Source organism: Lactuca sativa, chromosome 3 (assembly GCF_002870075.4).
Source record: "Lactuca sativa cultivar Salinas chromosome 3, Lsat_Salinas_v11, whole genome shotgun sequence".
NCBI lineage: Eukaryota > Viridiplantae > Streptophyta > Magnoliopsida > Asterales > Asteraceae > Lactuca > Lactuca sativa.
Genome location: NC_056625.2, coordinates 41,799,090 through 41,818,100, shown reverse-complemented (window position 1 = coordinate 41,818,100; position 19,011 = coordinate 41,799,090). Strand labels below are relative to the sequence as shown.

Sequence of the window (19,011 nt, the reverse complement as noted above, 5' to 3'; positions counted from 1 at the left end):
CACGACGTCGTGTTTTTTGCACTTGACACGAACACGACATGAACACGAATTCGAATTTCAATTTCGTCTCAATTTCGTTTCGTATCGTGTATTTTTGTCGTGTCGTGTCATCAATTGTCACCCCTAATTGAAGGTGTATCAAGAGAACTCAATGTCAATGGCACCACCACCTATTCCCTCTGATGAACAGGAAGCCAAAGGACTATAGCACTGTAGGAGTTAACATAAGAAGCACTTATAAAGGTATGGTTGAAACTGGTGATCTGTAGTTCAATTGGGTTTAAAAAGAAAATGTGTATAGGGTGGGGGAGGTATACGTTGGAGAGGAGAGAACCGATAACGGTTTATTTCCTAATCGGGCTCTTTTTAGTGTGTGATGTTTTTTCAAGTCATCAAGTTTGATTTTTTTAGCATTTGGTTTTTATTTACCGAATCATGATGTTTTTTCATTACCATCATCCTACTCGGTTGTGATTTCAAGTATCGATTATGGCTTTGATTTCAGGTGGAGGATGCCAAAGATAGTCTTTTCAAGTAATTTAGGACCAAAACCACGAGAATTTTCAAATTTTGGACATTTCATGCAAGTTGAAAACTTTTTGTACCATATTCATAGTTTTTTCAAACCATAATGACCAATTTTGCAGTCTCCTCTTTTTTTATTAGACAATATCAGAACTATCTGACCCGAACTACTTGAAACCCAAAAAATATACACGATTAACACCCCTAAGTGGACTTTTTTTGCATCATACTTTTAGGGGTTTAAGAGTTAAGAAAAAGGGATTGAAATGAAAGCAATAACACTTAAAAATTTTAATGTCAAGTGGTCATTATGTCATTTGACCAAAGTTTGATGACAAAATTATGAAAAACGACAAAGTACAAATAGGATGTGAGTGGACAATAAAAATCATATTTTCCCTCTCAATTTTATAAACTTGAGATTTAAATTATGTATTATATCCTAGGCAACGTACGATTTTCGGAAGTGAAGATCGAACCTTTGTGAACAAAGTAATGATCTTTGGTATACAAACCTTTAATATAGGTACATATAAGTCTTGTAAAGTGGATTAATGAATAAAATGAGCTTTTCTTTTATAACAATAACATTTGCATTTAAGTTGGGAAAATATAACAAATATTATATTTAATTTCAACAATGATTAATTACTAGGTGGGATTATCTAACGAAAATGTCCAAACATATGAAGGTGGAGGCATATCCGGCATCAAATGCATTTGCTTTTCACAAACTCTAAATAAAGCTTAAAGAGAATTTGGTTCAAAGTGACCAAGAAAAAAAAAGATTTTCAGTGTTACCAAAAAGCAAAAGCAAAAGTGCAGATAAGATTTAAATTGTGTACCTTTTGTTTCTGCTTTTTCTTGCTTTAATATGCTTTTTTTTACCTGTCTAGGATAGTAAGATGTCACTACTACACCTTAGTATTACATATTGGTACACTAATTACTAATCTATAATAGGGTATATGTAAATTACTCCCTAAACATGTCTCAAAAGATTTCTTTTTAATGAAAGATAAACGTGACCCATTCACAAAAATACTCTAGATTGTGACTGAACTCGAATCACTCATAAATAAGTATATATGTTAGACTCACAATACTAAAGTTAAGACTTTTTCTATAAAGTGTGGAAATAAGAAAACTATTAAAGTAATGCTCAAATTACAAGCATTATACCCAAGTCATTATGTACGTGTTTCAATAAATCCCAAATCATACAAAATAGTAACATTGTGATACGTTTTATTGTGTATATCAGTTGATCAAACTATCTTTAAAACTATAAGATTATATATATTATTATCGGTAAAAGTTGCACATGATTTAAAAAACTAGAACCAAACAAAACTAAACATCTTTTGTTCCAATCCTTTCCATACAATCGTTCAAAATTTTCCCTTTTCATCGACCCCAAACGTATCTTTGCATACTCCTAGAATTATACTACCTCCGTCCCAAATTGATAGTCTACCTTTGACTTTTGCAGTTTTTTTTTCTTCAACTTTAACCTTAAATATTTTTATTTTTGATAGATAATACTTGATGCAAAATATATTAGTGGATTGTATTTTATATGTTTTTTCATTGTTATAAGTTTTATCAAGTAATATATAACACAAATAAAAATATTTTAGGTCAAAGTTGAACACAAAAGACTTCAAAAGTAAAAAATAGACTATCAATTTGGAACGGAAGGAGTATGCGATAGTAATATTTGAATGGAACAAATAAGCTAAAAAAATATGCACAATTCAATCAAAGGCATTAATGTTTTACATAGTCAATAAGGTTTGGTTGGAAAGGTATGATCAAAAAGCAAAAGTAGAAAGTTCTCAATTTAATATAATTATATAAAAAAAAATTAAGGATACTATCAGATAAAATATAACTAAATTAATGAGTCAGTTGCTTTAATTATATTTTATATTAAAAACAAATATATTTTGTTTTTTTAACACATTTTAACCAATGTAAATAAAAGTATTTAACTAAAATACTCAATTTTAATAATTATTTCTGGTATGAGCAGTTTAACATGTTATAGGCCACAAAAATGGTCTATATAGAAAAAAATGGTTTTAATGAAATATTTCAATACATAGTGGATAAACTAGAAAATTACCAAAATCAAATGAGTTTTATGTATATTTCCATTGCCTTAAAAAGTAATAAAAGTGAATCAAATTGGTTGTATTTTTCTTGTAAATGTATTATCAGACATATTTTCTCAAATTAACCACCGAGATAATCAACATAATTTTCTGTTACATTATGTCCAAAGCAGATGTTTTTCACCTTTATTTGAATGAGCTGGTGTCGTATCCTCCTTATATTCTTCACCAAAGCAACTAAAAGGAGAACACCAAAAAAAAGAACATGAGATTCTGTCCATAAAGAAAAGCAAGATTTGAAAAATCAGGAAAAACAGACAGAATGTGAATCAACACTGCACACAAACTCATCAATCAAAAAAAGCTGAATTCAAGTGGAGTCCAGACTTCGAGATTTGTCAATGTCGATCCAAGACCTAATAATTCACTGAAATGCTGCAATTTCCTCATAATTTTCAACCTTTTTCTACTTCCCGACCTTCATGGGTTTAATTCTTCAATTTGTTTTACTATTTCTCACCTGCTCAATCCCTTCTCTTCTCTGTCAAGTTACAGGTATGCCGCCATCTTCATCTTTTACACTAAATTTGAAGATTCCCGTGTTTAATTAATTAGCATATATATAATCATTGCAGAATTTGTAAGTATCGACTGTGGAGGAACAAGCAATCACACCGACCCTAAAACAAGTCTAGCATGGGTTTCGGATTCTGGAATCGTTCGCCATGGAACATCAATCGAGATCGAAAACCCAAACGACAACGCAATTCAGTATCAAAGGCGCAGGGATTTCCCCATAGACAACAAGAAGTATTGCTATACTCTAAATACCACAGAAAGAAGACGATACGTAGTTCGTACCACCTTTTTGTACGGCAGTTCAGAGAGCGAAAACACATACCCTAAATTTCAGCTCTATCTCGATGCAACCAGATGGGCAACTGTTAGCGTATTGGACGCGTCGACTGTTTACGTCAAAGAGATGATCATCAGAGCACCTTCGAGTTCAATCGACGTGTGTTTATGCTGTGCGACGACGGGTGCTCCTTTTCTATCCACACTCGAGCTCCGGCCGTTGAATCTCTCGATGTACGCTACTGATTATGAAGATAATTTCTTCTTAAAAGTCGCAGCTAGGGTTAACTTCGGTGCTTCAAGCACGGAAGCCGTAAGGTATGTCCTTACGATCTTCATATCTGACAAATTGAACGATTTTGATGCAAAATTGTCGATATTTTAGGTATCCAGATGATCCGTATGATCGAATATGGGATTCCGATCTTGCAAAACGGCAGAATTTTCTGGTGGGGGTGGCGCCTGGAACTGTGAGGATTAACACAACGAAGGAGATAAACACAAACACGAGAGAATATCCACCGATGAAAGTGATGCAAACAGCGGTTGTTGGGACTCAAGGGACTCTTAGTTACAGATTGAACTTGGAAGATTTCCCTGCAAATGCTCGAGCTTATGCTTATTTTGCAGAAATTGAAGACTTGCCGGAAAATGAAACTAGAAAGTTCACAATGAAGGAGCCTTATGTTCCTGATTACAGTAATGCGGTGGTGAATATTGAAGAAAATGCTAATGGAAGCTACACGTTATATGAACCTAGTTATATGAACGTTTCATTGTCTTTTGTGTTTTCGTTTTCTTTTAAGAAAACACTAGATTCTTCTCAAGGACCACTCTTGAATGCTGTTGAAATCAGTAAATATGTACCCATTGCATCAAAAACCGATAGAAAAGATTGTAAGAACAACTAACTATCTCTCACTTATATGAAACTAATCACAAATTAAGCTGACTGATTAGATTTTTGTCTTCTTCATGGAAGTGAATGTTCTCGGTGCGTTTGGTTCGATGCTTGAAACTGGAGATATGATTGAAGAAGGCGATCCATGTGTCCCTGTTCAGTGGGCATGGGTGAGTTGCAGCTCGAATGTTCCTCCCCGAATCACCAAAATGTAAGTTGAGATATTATAAATTTAAACTTAATTAAAAAAAAATTATATGATTTATATTGATATGTTTGAACAGCGTTTTGCCAGGTTCGAATTTGGAAGGTGAAATTCCGGGCGGGATTAAAGACTTACAAGAGTTGACAGAGTTGTAAGTATTGTACTACAACAAAATCTCTAAGTCAATTCAACATTTTAACAATTAACATTTAACACCCGCTATTGGTTTATTTTTAGGTGGTTAAATGGGAATTCACTCAATGGGACAATCCCGGATATGAGTAACCTTGAGAAATTGAAAATTATGTAAGTTTTTGGTTTGATTACTCGTAGAATTCTAAAGAAGAATAGTCTGTTAACTGTTGGTCAAATTACAGACATTTAGAAAACAACAGGCTCAGCGGATTGTTACCATCTTATTTTGGTAGTTTGCCAAACCTACAAGAATTGTAAGTGGTGATTTTTTTTATTTTTTGCACATCAATCGAGCCTATGTTGGGTTTTTCATAATGTTATATTTTGATTGGTCCTTATGCAGGTATATTCAGAACAACTCTTTGACCGGGGACATCCCTCCGGCATTATTAACCGGAAAAATAATCTTTGTGTAAGCAATCTTCCTTTTCATGTTTCAGAGAGAAAAAAACGACACTAGAAACAGGTTGTAATGATATTGATGTAGAAAAAAAAAAGTCAAAAATTGTAATGTCCTATGATGTCTGGTGTTTTGATTTGACAACACATTTTCTGAAGTTGTACAAGATTTACTACTGCAGCTATGAAGGTAATCACGGCCTCCACAGGAATACGAAGCACAAATCTCATTACAAATTGATATTAGGAATTTCGGTCGGAATTCTTGCGGTTCTATTTATTCTGTTTTTAGGAAGCTTATTACTACTGCGACATTTTCGGACAAAAACACCGAGTCAAAGAAGTGACGATAAAGGTACCTAATCTTACAATCTTTTTCGAATTAGTTCCCATTCCCATTATGACCTTGTTTATTGTGAAACTAGCCACTACTCCAGGGGCGTTTTCGTCACGCAAGAGCACCATAGGATTAATGGCCTACTCGACTCGAGCTGGAAGTTTAATGGATGAAGGAGTATCGTATTATTTTTCACTTGCTGAAATAGAAGCAGCTACAAATGGATTCTCGAAGAAGATTGGTAAAGGAAGTTTCGGGCCTGTATATTATGGAAAAATGAAGGATGGAAAAGAGGTTGCAGTTAAAATGATGGCGGATTCATCTAGCCATGGAACCCAACAGTTTGTTACAGAGGTAGCAATCACAAATCGCAAACAACACTTGTCAATAATTTGATATATTACAACATATGAATCAATAAGCAACTTGAAATGCATATATACTTACAGGTTGCTCTTTTGTCAAGAATTCATCATAGAAACCTCGTACCATTAATAGGATACTGTGAAGAAGAACACCACCGTATGCTTGTTTATGAGTACATGCACAACGGAACTTTGCGAGATCACATACACGGTATGTTAATTGTTAACCAAATCACGATCTACACTCTTCGTATTCAATCTGATAATCTTACGACACAAAAATCCAAACAGATCGAGTCAACAAGAAGCATTTGGACTGGCGAGCTCGTCTCCGGATTGCAGAAGATTCCGCTAAAGGTTAAATCAAACTTCTCGTGGATTTTTCAAACGAAAGCGAACAATGACCGGAAAAGTTTGATTAATTTCAGGTCTTGAGTATTTGCACACCGGATGCAACCCTAGCATCATTCACAGGGACATAAAAACCAGCAATATTCTTCTGGATATCAACATGAGGGCTAAAGTATCGGATTTTGGACTTTCAAGACAAACCGAAGAAGATTTGACACACGTATCGAGCGTAGCAAGAGGAACAGTCGGATACCTTGACCCCGAGTACTACGCTAACCAACAGTTAACAGAGAAAAGCGACGTCTACAGTTTCGGAGTCGTTCTGTTAGAACTTATCTCCGGGCGGAAGCCTGTGTCGCCGGAAGAGTACGGGGCCGATTGGAGCATTGTTCACTGGGTAATTTAAGTTTAGGGGTTTATTTAGGGTTTAGATTCTCGTGGAGCAGAGTATTAATTTTTGTTTTTGCAGGCGAGGTCATTGATTCGAAAAGGAGATGTGGCGAGTATAATTGATCCTACGATAACACGGGATGTGAAGATTGAATCGATATGGCGAATTGCAGAAGTTGCGATTCAGTGTGTGGATCAACACGGATCTAATAGACCTCGGATGCAAGAAATCATCTTGGCGATACAAGATGCAATCACGATTGAAAAGGGGAACGACGGGAAGATAATAACGTCGGGAAGTTCACGAGCACAATCTTCACGGAAAACTTTATTAACGACTTTCCTTGATATCGAGAGCCCAGATCTTTCCAACGATTGCCTGGTTCCTTCTGCTAGATAATATATGGATGAGATGATGTGTATACTAATCTAATAACTATGAAGAAACTGATACATAAGTTAAGTCGTACATGTTTTCTTCTTTTTGTTTGCAATCAAAATCAAGGAGTAGTCGTTGCCTAACTTGTAAGATCTTTTTAGAAGTGAGAGAACATGCAAGTGTGGGGCTTCAAACGGAAGATTGATGTAGAAATTTGACCAACGGAATTTTGTTGGTATCAAATATTATTAGAGTAAATCCCATGTTATGTCTTCCGTTTTTCAATGCTAACTTAAAAAGGATTACTTTTTTTATAAAAAAGGTCCATGACTTGCTAAAAAGACTTTTTGTAAAATGAGAATTTTAAAATGTGTTTTGATTAGTTTTTGAAGAGTAAAATTCAAAAATTGTTTTTAAAAAATATTTGGTTTTACCTGTAAAATAACTAAAAAGGGCATGTTTATATATTTACAATGATTTACTATTTTACATATGTTATTTTATATTTAACAATTTTTTTACACACATATTATAATTTTGTAAAAATTTTATTAGAAAATATAAAATATAAAATTCTTTTAAGATATTGCTAATTTTTTTATTAGATAATGATAATATTAAAATTACGTTTATACAAATTATAAATAATTCATAAAAAATATCATAGATAACGTCATATTACATTCCTCCCTGCAATGTGATTATATCTTGAGCAATAATATCTCGTATCGCTGCCATATACGAATCATCATTACCCGTGCGACGTGTACCTGGATCTTCTTCGTAAACTTCACTGCTAGTACCACCTCATATGAGATTGTATAATTCTTGTTGTGTCCTATTAAACACTTCATCATACCTAGCAACATTTCTAATATAGTTATGGATCACCATCGATGCTATCACAATTCTCACTTAGTTCTTGTTTATAATTAACATGTGTGTCTCTTAATAACGTCCACACATGTTTCCACACTCCAAAAGTTCGTTCAATGATATTTCTCAATGATGAGTGGAGATAGTTAAATTTCTCTTTCGGTCCACGAGGTTCACAAATAGCAGCCGCGTGTCCACGTCGAAAATCCGGTAAATGATTACGAATATTTGCGCATTTGTATGGAGCAAGATACTCTCTAGTATTTGGATATCCGGCATCAACAACGTAATATTTATTTGTAAATAAAACAAACATTTGTTATTCATTTCACAGAAGTAGTAAAAACATAAAACTTGTGTTCCAAAACAAATTATACTAACCACCCATTGGATATGGAAAATTAAGATCTGGTCTTTGGAAGGCTTCATTGAAAATCCTTGTGTCATGTGTTGTCCCCTCCCAACCGGCCCATACAAATGTAAAACACATGTTCAAATCACAAATGGTCATTATATTTTGTGTTGCATATCCCTTTCGACCAATGTACTTCGCTTCCTCTTTTTATGGAGCTATTGCCCTAATGTGTGTCCCATCTATAACACCAATGCAATCCTTCAAATACAAAAGATATCATAAATAAGTCATTTGTTAAAGTTTGACTACCAAGTAACTGAACACTGGATAATACCTCGAACATTGGATGATACCGAGGGTTATTTAATATATATTCGAGAACATCATCATTATAGTTTGCGTCTGGCTTAATGATGTCGGCACTCAGCTTTAGCACAACTTCTAAAACTGTATGGAAATTCCTATGAATCGTTTCCCCCGAATGATCAAAAAATTCTTGCACAAATCTATTGATACACCCATGAGCCAAAGTCATCTAGAATATTCCTATAGACTCCTCAATAGATATATTTCGTGTTTGTTGCAGTCCATAATTTGTAGCAAGATCTATTCATAATTGTCTAAAAACTGGTACGTGCAGTCTAAACATCTCATAACACCGTCTAGGATGGTCATTTAGTACTTCATTAATAAACATGTGCCCTGTGCGGTTTGAAGTGTGATATGGCCTACGTACATTACAAGCTAGTATTATTCCTTTCAAAGCTAATCTCCATAACATTTCAAATTCTCTATGCTCTTCCACCTAACATTCTTCATTAGATGAATTAGAGTCGTCACTATTCATCCTACATAATACAAATAAAAAAGTTTTCAAGCAATAACACATAATATAAAATGTAGATGACATAACGACAAACAATAACACATAATATAAAATTTCGAATACATAATGTCAAAGGACAACACATAATGTCAAAGCATAACACATATTATCAAAGCATAACACATAATGTCAAAGAATAACACAGAAAATGATAAGACATAATGTCAGATGCCAAATCATTATTTCATAAGTAACTTAAGGAACTCCATCTTTGCTTCATCAATTGTTCGAAACATAAAAGCTTCACGATTTTGCTTTTTGGTGAAGACAAGTAATGCTTGTAAAAATTCTTTGGACCCTTCACGAAAATCGGGAAACTTGATGACAATGGTCATGCAATCTGCTATTGTTGGGGAAGGATTATTTTGTGGATAAGTTTGTGTGCTTTTTGTTGATATGACATCCAATAAAGCATCTACTTTTTCCTCATGAATTGAACTTTTACTCTTGGTTGAAAGGTTGTTGGAAACAAGCTTAGACCTCTTCCTTTTACTTGAACAACTTTCATGGAAACTAGGAAAAAGAGGCCCATCATCATCTAAATTGATTTTATCACTATCTCCTTTTCCCTCCATATTTTCTTCATTCGAATTGCTATTGTTTTGAAATTGTAACGGAGCCATAGTCTGATCTCTAATGACAACTGTATCCCGAAACAAAAGAGCATATTTCTCATCAAATATGCTCAAATCTTTATTCCTAAATTTGACATATTCTTTATTCTCCTGCAAGATAAAAAGGTAATGTAAATAAAAAATGCTCAATCTATATGCAATCATAACTTAAAATAATTAAAAAGAATAGTAAATCATACCTTTATTTTCTCCTCCCACCACTCAGGCGATACATCTATTAGGCTTCTCGTCCCACCGAGTCCGGTTTCAAGCCTCATTAAGTGGTCATAAAGCTTCCACTTTTTTTTCATGTTCTCCCATTTGGTTGTTAGTTATCTTTTTTCAAGGTTGTAACATGTTTCATCATTCAGGTGTTTTGTAAATTCTCTCACCCAATCTTATCAAAGTGAGTATTGGGTCTTTGGCCTTTTTTTACTTCAATCAAGCACGAATTGACAAACACCATGAAGCTACGATTATCCCATTCAAATTTTGGTTTTTTCATTTTTAAAGATGTTTCACAATCAACAACATTAGTGTGGTTTTCGTCCATTATCTGTGAATTACATAGTATCAATATAAATATCAACCTAACATGTAACTGTTTCATCAATTTCATAGAAATAATTGTTGGATTAGGTGTCTAAGCCCATAACTATAATTGGTATGTATTTGAATTGATAGCAGCACAGTCCTTTTGGGTTGTCCTTAAACCTAACAACCAGACAAGGAAATTATGAAAGGAGAGATATTAATTTATTATACGATTAATAAAAAAATATAAATGAATTTATTAATATGTTAAAAGATTAATATATTAATTAGAAATCATTATGTTTAATTAATTGTTAGCCAGAAATTAATTAGAATTAATTATAAAGTGCAGGGACTAGTTTGCAATTATCTAATAGTTGAGTGGAAGGCTCTAGAACCCCCTTGGAAGAGGGTGGACGAAATATTTAGGGGAAACCCTAATAATTTCGTCCATAGGGGCTTGGATAAGGCCCTTGGGTTTGCTTAGGCCCTAAGCAAAGGATAACTAGGGTTTCCCCTAAACCCTAGATCCCTCAGCTATATAAGGAGCCTCCTGGTTCCTGTTTTGTTCAGTCTTTCTTTTGAAGAAACCCTAAGGGCCGAAATTTTGCATACTCCCTCTCCTCTCTCTCCTCTACTTTCCTTCTTGCTAGTTTGGGTGTGATTCCATTAGAGGCATTACACTTGTGGTGCTAAGCTTCCAAGAAGATCAAGATCAAGATCAAGGGAATTATCAATTGTTTACTATAACAATTGAGAGGTATGCAATTACTAAACCCTAGTTTGTAAATTTCAATTATAGCCTCTCTCCTCTATGGTTCTTATTTTGCAATTCAAAGTTGTATGTTCAATAGTTAAAACATAGATCCAAAGTAGGTTGCATGTGAACTTATGAATTGTTTTTCTAGTTTATTTGTTTGACCTAAAACCCATCAGTGGTATCAGAGCCTTTGTTTGTTTTAAATTGAATTGTTATAATTGTTGAATTGCAAATTAGGGTTTATAGCTATTAAACCCTAAAGGCCATTTTTTCGATTTTTAGGGTTGTGGATCAAAGGGTTTTCAAAAACCCTAGCCTCCAAAGAACCCTAATCGAAATTAGGGTTAGGGTTTTGAAAAACCCTAGCCTCCCCTTGTAAATTTCGAAAATAATAGATATTTTAGGTTTCTTGCTTTGGATAATTGTTACTTGATTGGATTAATTGGATAATTATCCTTTACCCTAAAATTTCGAAATTTAGAGGGATAAAGATTAAGATTAAATTAATTGATTAATTTGATTGGATAATCCTTACAAGATTTAATAAATTAATTAAAAGTTAATTAATAGATAAATATTAAATCTAAGTAATTGGTTTATTTAAATTTAAAATTTAATAGTTTAAATTTCGAAAATTTATATAAACCCTTGGAGTTTTAAAATGTTTTAAAACACACCTTATATATATTATAATTAAAAGTTAAATATTATATATGTATAAGAATATGATCAGTCAAATCGCTAGTATGTCTCATTCACGAAGCTAGTCTATAAGGGGGGTATAAGGAAACTGCCTATAAAATGGTAGTTGAATGGGTGTCCACTCTCACCCACCGCTTCCTTGATTAGTGAAGGGTCATTAGCAGAACGGATTTGATAGGACAACTACTTCTCATTAAAAGTATAATGCTATTAAAGAAAGTACTAGAACATTATTTGTCAAAATCCCAACTCTAGTTACTTTAGGAAAAATGTGAAAAGTGTGCTAATCCATAAAATTGCACATTATGCTTTATTGGTCGTTAGTGGAGCGTGTGTGGTTAACCGGCACACTAAAAGGCACTAATAAAGAGTAGTAATGGGTATCTTATAATTATCATTTTGATGGAGCGCGTGTGGTTTACCGGCACATCAATAGTTAGTGATAAAACAATAAGGTTACCAAGCACATTTGTATGGTTATTCACATCTAGTTTGTGATCCTCGGTATCCCAGTCACAAATAGTAGAGCATAATCCGAGATTAAAACATGCCATTAAATAGTTTTAATGTATCTCAAAAGAATTAGGAATTTCACTTCGTTTATTTTGTCTAATGGTGGAATTGGTGAATCGTCATTCACCTACCTTTATGAGATTTGAACTTGGATCTCGGCATCCCATTTCTAAGTTATAAATCGTCATAGTTGGATCCTAACCTTGATATGATATCTTTGGGTTATTATATTGAGGTGTCTTGAAATCTAACTATAACTATCTTTCTTTTCAGATGTCTACTCCTGAAAACACTTCTGCTTCATCATCCTCCAGCCACAACTTCTCTTTACTCAACATCTGCTCCAAAGTCGTTATGGATAGCTTGAACTATAACGATTGGATGCGTAACATCAAGATGGCGCTCAGATTCGAGGATAAAGAGTATGTCCTTGAAAAGGAGCTCAAAGAACTTGATGAGTCAAAAGCCACTCCCGAAGAGTATGCTGCCTACAAGAAACACTATGATGATGCTACCAAAGTGGCATGCATCATGGTTGCAACTATGTCCCCAGAATTGCAGAGGTACTATGAGGACTACTGGCCTTTTGAGATGAACAAGGACCTTATGGAAAAGTACCATAAGCGAGCTCGTCAAGAAAAGTTTGAGGTAGTCAAGTCACTCATGGCTTGCAAGATGAAAGAGGGGGAATCAGTTGTATCTCATGTGCAAAGAATGCAACGCTACATAGAGCGTTTGGTCAAGCTCAACATTCACTTCGATGAGGAATTGGCCATTGACATGGTCTTGAACTCGTTGCCTGATTGTTATGGTCAGTTTATCTTAACTTACCATTTGAACAACACTGAGCAGACATTGGCCCAATTGCACAACTTGTTGCAGACAGCTGAGGCAGGGATGAAGGGTAAAAGTATACCCTCCACACCTGCAAGTGCTCCTGTCTTGGCCATTGGACAGGGAAAGGGGAAGAAGAGGAAAGGTCCTCCCAAGCAAAACTGGAAGAGCAAGGCTCAAGCTGTCATCTAGTAATGGCCCGAAGGCTAAGCCCAATGGTTCCACTCCCCATGTTTCTGATCCAAAAGAGGCCATTTGCTTTTACTGCAATCAAAAGGGGCATTAGAAGAGATCTTGCCCACAATATCTGCAAGATATCAAGGATGGCAAAGTGAAGCCATCCTCGGCAGGTATTTACACTATTTCTGCTAATAACTCATTATCTTCTCGTTTATGGGTCCTTGATACAGGATGTGGTTTTCATATTTGTTCTTATTTGCAGGGGCTAAGGGAAAGTGAGGAGATAAAGCATGGGAGAATAAACTTGATCATGGGGAACAGAAAGTCTTCACCAGTTACCAAGATCGGAGTTTATCAACTTTTGCTTAGTAATGATGTTAGATTAGATTTAATAAATTGTTGCTATTCGTCTGAGATGACGAGAAACATTATTTCATTTCATGCATTGTTCAGACAAGGTTTTAAATATTCTTTTAATGATTTGAATGGTTCAATTTCTGTTTATAAGAATGGTGTTTTTGTGTTTGAAGCTTTACCTTGTGATGGTGTGTATGAAACAGTGACTTGTGTTGATAGCTTAGGAAATAGTGTACTTAATATTGACTTGTCTAATAGTGTAGACAAGGCATGCTTGTGGCATTGTCGTCTTGGACACATTAACAAGAAACGCATAGCCCACCTCCAAAAGGATGGAGTGTTGGAATCATTTGACCTAAAATCAGATGATATGTGTGAATCTTGTCTTTTGGGAAAGATGACAAAATCACCATTCACAGGGTCTTGTGAAAGAGGTGAAGGTCTGTTGGATCTCATACAAACAGATGTGTGTGGGCCCTTCAGATCAACCACAAGGGATGCTAATCGATTCTATGTGACTTTCACTGACGATTATAGCAGATATGGTTACATCTACTTGATCAAACATAAGTCAGAAACCTTTGAAAAATTCAAAGAGTTTAAGCATGAAGTCGAAAATCAATTGGGCAGAAAGATAAAGATACTTAGATCCGATAGAGGCGGGGAGTATCTTAGTACCGAGTTCAACGACTATCTGAAAGAATGTGGGATAGTCTCAGAATTGACTCCTCCTAGGACACCACAGTTAAATGGTGTAGCTGAGAGGCGTAATCGAACCTTGTTAGACATGGTTCGTTCTATGATGAGTCGTGCCTCCCTTCCTATTCACTTCTGGGGGTATGCCTTAGAGACAGCCGCCCACATCCTCAATCTTGTCCCTACAAAGAAGGTTGCCAAAACACCTCACGAAATGTGGACAGGGAAAGTTCCCTCGTTAGCACATATTAAAGTCTGGGGTTGTGAAGCTTTCGTAAGACGAGAGACTCATGACAAGCTAGCAGCTAGAAGTGAGAAATGTGTTTTCATTGGTTACCCAAAGCAGTCTTTTGGATATCTGTTCTACAGACCTAGTGAAAACGTGGTGTTTGTAGCTCGAAGAGGAGTCTTTCTGGAAAGAGAGCTCATATTCAAAGAGGACAGTGGGAGTACCATTGACCTTGAAGAGATTCAAGAGTCAACCAATGAAGGAACCTTAGATGACACTAGCACTCAACCAGAGGAAACAGTTCCTATTGAACCAGTTGATAAATCATTACCTCTTCGAAGATCCACTAGGGTGAGTGTGCCACCTGAGTTGTATGGTTTTCATATTACTTCAGATGGTGACACATTCATAAGTGACAGAACACTGGTAAACTTAGATGAACCAGTCACTTATAAGAAAGCAATGGCAGGCCCAGAGGCTTCCAAGTGGAAAGAGGCAATGGACAGCGAGATTAAGTCCATGTATGACAACCAAGTCTGGAATTTGGTTGATAGTGCACCAGGTCGGAAGACAGTTGGGTGCAAATGGATCTTCAAGAAGAAGACAGAAATGGATGGGAATGTGCATACATTCAAGGCTCGACTGGTTGCAAAAGGTTTCACTCAAACCCCAGGGGTTGACTATGATGAGACTTTTTCGTCAGTGGCTAAGATTAAATCTATTAGGATATTGCTCGCCATAGCTGCCTTTCATGACTATGAAATCTGGCAGATGGATGTCAAGACTGCCTTCCTTAACGGGAAGTTGGCTGAGGATGTTTACATGAGTCAGCCAGAGGGTTTTGTTGATGCAAAGTTTCCCAATAGAGTATGCAAGCTTGAAAAATCCATTTATGGATTGAAACAAGCATCTCGCAGCTGGAATCTTTGCTTCCATGAGAAAGTCAAAGAGTTTGGTTTCTCTAGAAGTGAAGATGAGTTTTGTGTGTATATCAAGGCTAGTGGGAGTATAGTAACTTTTCTGGTGTTATATGTCGATGACATATTACTCATTAGTAACGACGTTCCAACCTTGAATGAAGTTAAGTCTTGGCTTGGAAAGTGTTTTGCCATGAAAGACCTAGGAGAAGCCGCCTATATTCTTGGGATTAGAATATTGAGAGATAGAAAGAAGAGACCAATTGGACTTAGTCAGAGCACATACTTGGATAAGGTACTAAAGAGGTTTAGTATGGAAAATTCCAAGAAGGGAGAGCTACCTATCCAGAGCAATACCAAATTGAGTAAGACTCAATGCCCGAGTACAGATGAGGAAATAGATGACATGAGTCGTGTACCTTATGCTTCCGCTGTCGGATCGATCATGTACGCTATGACATGTACTCGCCCTGATGTGGCATTTGCTTTGAGCATGGTCAGTCGCTATCAGGGAAACCCAGGTAGAGCTCATTAGATAGCCGTGAAGAATATACTCAAGTATTTGCGAAGAACGAAGGACTGGGTCCTTGTACTTGGTGGCAATGATACTTTGAGAGTAGATGATTACAGTGATGCCAGCTTTCAGACGGATAGAGATAACTTCCGTTCTCAGTCAGGCTGGGTATTCTTATTAAATGGAGGAGCAGTTACTTGGAAGAGTTCCAAGCAAGATACGGTGGCTGATTCTACTTGTGAATCAGAGTACATAGCAGCAAGTGAAGCGTCGAAAGAAGCAGCTTGGTTGAGGAACTTCATCGGGGATCTCGGAGTTGTTCCAACCATCCAGGAGCCTATGGAACTGTTCTGCGATAATGAAGGAGCGGTTGCCTTGACAAAGGAACCGAGAGATCATGGTAAAACCAGACATATCGACAGAAAGTACCATTTCATCAGACATAGAGTAGAAGAAGGCCATCTTATAGTGAAGAGGGTGTCATCTGAAGATAACCCATCAGATCCTCTTACAAAGGGTCTGAGTAGGGCTAAGCATATTCAGCATGCTCGGAGCATAGGTCTAAAAGATGATATTAGTTTTAGTAGTTAGATTAGTTTTGTCCTGAAACTTGTAACAAAGTAAATGTAATTGACTTTTGGTGATTAAATAATAAAGTATTATTTATGGGTTTACTACCTTTTGTCAATTATTTATTGTTGTGTTTCATATTTTGCATGTTTTACTTCCCGAATAATATGATTGTTCAAACTCCACAGTCGCTCGTACTTTTGGAAGTAAGTAGTGAATTAAGACTGTCATGAATTGGATTGCAGATTGTCTAAGGATAGACATGGCAATAGATTTGCTGCAACGTTCATGAGTACTTAGAAATTGAGAATTGAGTATTGGATAAACCCTCGCTCAGAGTATTACTTCATGGAATTCATCACGAGTAATACTGAGACGATAATATCTTATAATCTTAAAACGAAGATATATGAGTTGTAATTTACAAGTCGGTCATGCATTGGTGATACGAAAACGCATCAGTAACTTGGTGTTATAAAACGTATTATCATGTATGGTTTGATGAGTAAAAGATACAAACATATGAGTCAACGTTTATTCGTTCCTTTTGCCCTAACCAGAAAAGCGATATCTGTGGGCCCCTCGATGATTTGGTGTTGACTTATGTGCTGGGCCCAACCAGGACTAAATTGATGTGTTCAATTAGAAGTCCTACATCATCACAAATCAGGAATCGGGAAACATAGATTCTGGACAAAGAGGTTGATTGCATTCCATGTCTTTTGTCTAGAGATATCTAGCAAAACGAAGGATTATATGATCACTTATCTTAGGACACGTAACTGATTGGGTCAGAGTTCGGCAGCAGCTTTTTGGAAGCTACAATTTGCTGGTCAAATTTAGAAGGCATACTAGCAATTATAGTTACAGACTTATCCAAGTGGGAGACTGTTGGATTAGGTGTCTAAGCCCATAACTATAATTGGTATGTACTTGAATTGATAGCAGCACAGTCCTTTTGGGTTGCCCTCAAACCTAGCAACCATACAAGGAAATTATGAAGGGATAGATATTAATTTATTATAAGATTAATAAATTAATATAAATGAATTTATTAATATGTTAAAAGATTAATATATTAATTAGAAATCATTATGTTTAATTAATTGTTAGCCAGAAATTAATTAGAATTAATTTTGGGGTTAAAAGAATTAATTATAAAGTGTAGGGACTAGTTTGCAATTATCTAATAGTTGAGTGGAAGGCTCTAGAACCCCTTTGGAAGAGGGTGGACGAAATATTTAGGGGAAACCCTAATAATTTCGTCCATAGGGGCTTGGATAAGGCCCTTGGGTTTGCTTAGGCCCTAAGCAAAGGATAACTAGGGTTTCCCCTAAACCCTAGATCCCTCAGCTATATAAGGAGCCTCCTGGTTCATGTTTTGGTCAGTCTTTCTTTTGAAGAAACCCTAAGGGCCGAAATTTTGCATACTCCCTCTCCCCTCTCTCCTCTACTTTCCTTCTTGCTAGTTTGGGTGTGATTCCATTAGAGGCATTACACTTGTGGTGTTAAGCTTCCAAGAAGATCAAGATCAAGATCAAGGGAATTATCAATTGTTTACTATAACAATTAAGAGGTATGTAATTACTAAACCCTAGTTTGTAAATTTCAATTATAGCCTCTCTCCTCTAGGGTTCTTATTTTGCAATTCAAAGTTGTATGTTCAATAGTTAAAACATAGATCCAAAGTAGGTTGCATGTGAACTTATGAATTGTTTTTCTAGTTTATTTGTTTGACCTAAAACCCATCAATAATAAGCTGCAATCAGAAAAAAAATGTAACTGTTTTATACAATTTTACTAATTTCAACAAATTCATTAACATTTGTATCCAATTTCACCAATCTTTCACGAATTATAGTTCATCAAAACATAAAATCGAAAAGAACAATCAATTTCTCTCATACCTGTTAACACAACACACAACACAGGTACATATGGATTTCGATTTTCATCAAATTCATTAACATTTTTAATATATGGGGGCGGATTACAAAAGCAAATTGGAAGAAAGGAGGTGCATGAAGCAAACAAATCGGACCAGTGAGGTGAAACAGATCAGGAGAAGCAAATCGAACCAAAAAAACCCTTTGAACAAAGAAAGCAATCGGACCAGAAGCTTACCTTAAACGGAGAAGGGGGTAGGCGATGCCTGCAAGGTTGACTGAGGACAACAACCAATGGGAAATGAGAGTGGTGCCGATCGGAATGAGAAAAGGAACATATATTTTTTTGGGAGAAAAAATGAGATGTACAGTGGGTGAGAGTGAATTGATTAGGTTAGTTGTGAGGGCACTAATGTAATTTACATTTTTGAGCCGAAAAAGTCATGAAAAGATACAAAAACATATCTTTTGCCCAACAAACTTTTATTCCTTTTCTAAAAGTTATTTGAAAAGATCTTTTCTGTAAAGCCTGCAGATTCGGGCTAGTCAATTTAGAGACAATGAGCGTT

The 19,011-nt window shown here is 35.7% G+C and overlaps 2 protein-coding genes across 2 annotated transcripts; one reads left to right on the top strand and one right to left on the bottom strand.

The window, feature by feature from the left end:
- The first annotated feature begins 2,852 nt into the window (after nucleotides 1-2,852).
- LOC111881591 (probable LRR receptor-like serine/threonine-protein kinase At1g67720) lies at nucleotides 2,853-7,277 on the top strand. Its single transcript, XM_023877998.3, has 14 exons — nucleotides 2,853-3,197; nucleotides 3,278-3,815; nucleotides 3,883-4,394; nucleotides 4,480-4,609; nucleotides 4,683-4,754; nucleotides 4,841-4,909; nucleotides 4,981-5,052; nucleotides 5,142-5,210; nucleotides 5,380-5,552; nucleotides 5,623-5,888; nucleotides 5,984-6,110; nucleotides 6,191-6,256; nucleotides 6,328-6,647; nucleotides 6,720-7,277. The coding sequence occupies exons 1-14, from the start codon at nucleotides 3,125-3,127 to the stop codon at nucleotides 7,038-7,040; spliced, it is 2,808 nt and encodes a 935-aa protein (XP_023733766.1). The 5' UTR covers nucleotides 2,853-3,124; the 3' UTR covers nucleotides 7,041-7,277.
- Nucleotides 7,278-9,315: 2,038 nt separating this feature from the next.
- On the bottom strand, nucleotides 9,316-10,061 carry LOC111881514 (uncharacterized). Its single transcript, XM_023877903.1, has 2 exons — nucleotides 9,951-10,061; nucleotides 9,316-9,861 (listed from the first exon to the last, which is right to left on the bottom strand). The coding sequence occupies exons 1-2, from the start codon at nucleotides 10,059-10,061 to the stop codon at nucleotides 9,316-9,318; spliced, it is 657 nt and encodes a 218-aa protein (XP_023733671.1).
- Nucleotides 10,062-19,011: the final 8,950 nt, after the last annotated feature.

Bases quoted from the DNA above. Each gene is read 5' to 3' on its own strand.
- LOC111881591 (XM_023877998.3), top strand. From the start codon at position 3,125: ATGGGTTTAATTCTTCAATTTGTTTTACTATTTCTCACCTGCTCAATC. The intron at 3,198-3,277 runs GTATGCCGCCAT...TAATCATTGCAG, and splicing joins TCTTCTCTGTCAAGTTACAG to AATTTGTAAGTATCGACTGT. The intron at 5,553-5,622 runs GTACCTAATCTT...TTGTGAAACTAG, and splicing joins TCAAAGAAGTGACGATAAAG to CCACTACTCCAGGGGCGTTT.
- LOC111881514 (XM_023877903.1), bottom strand. From the start codon at position 10,061: ATGAAAAAAAAGTGGAAGCTTTATGACCACTTAATGAGGCTTGAAACC. The intron at 9,862-9,950 runs GTATGATTTACT...TTTATCTTGCAG, and splicing joins GGTGGGAGGAGAAAATAAAG to GAGAATAAAGAATATGTCAA.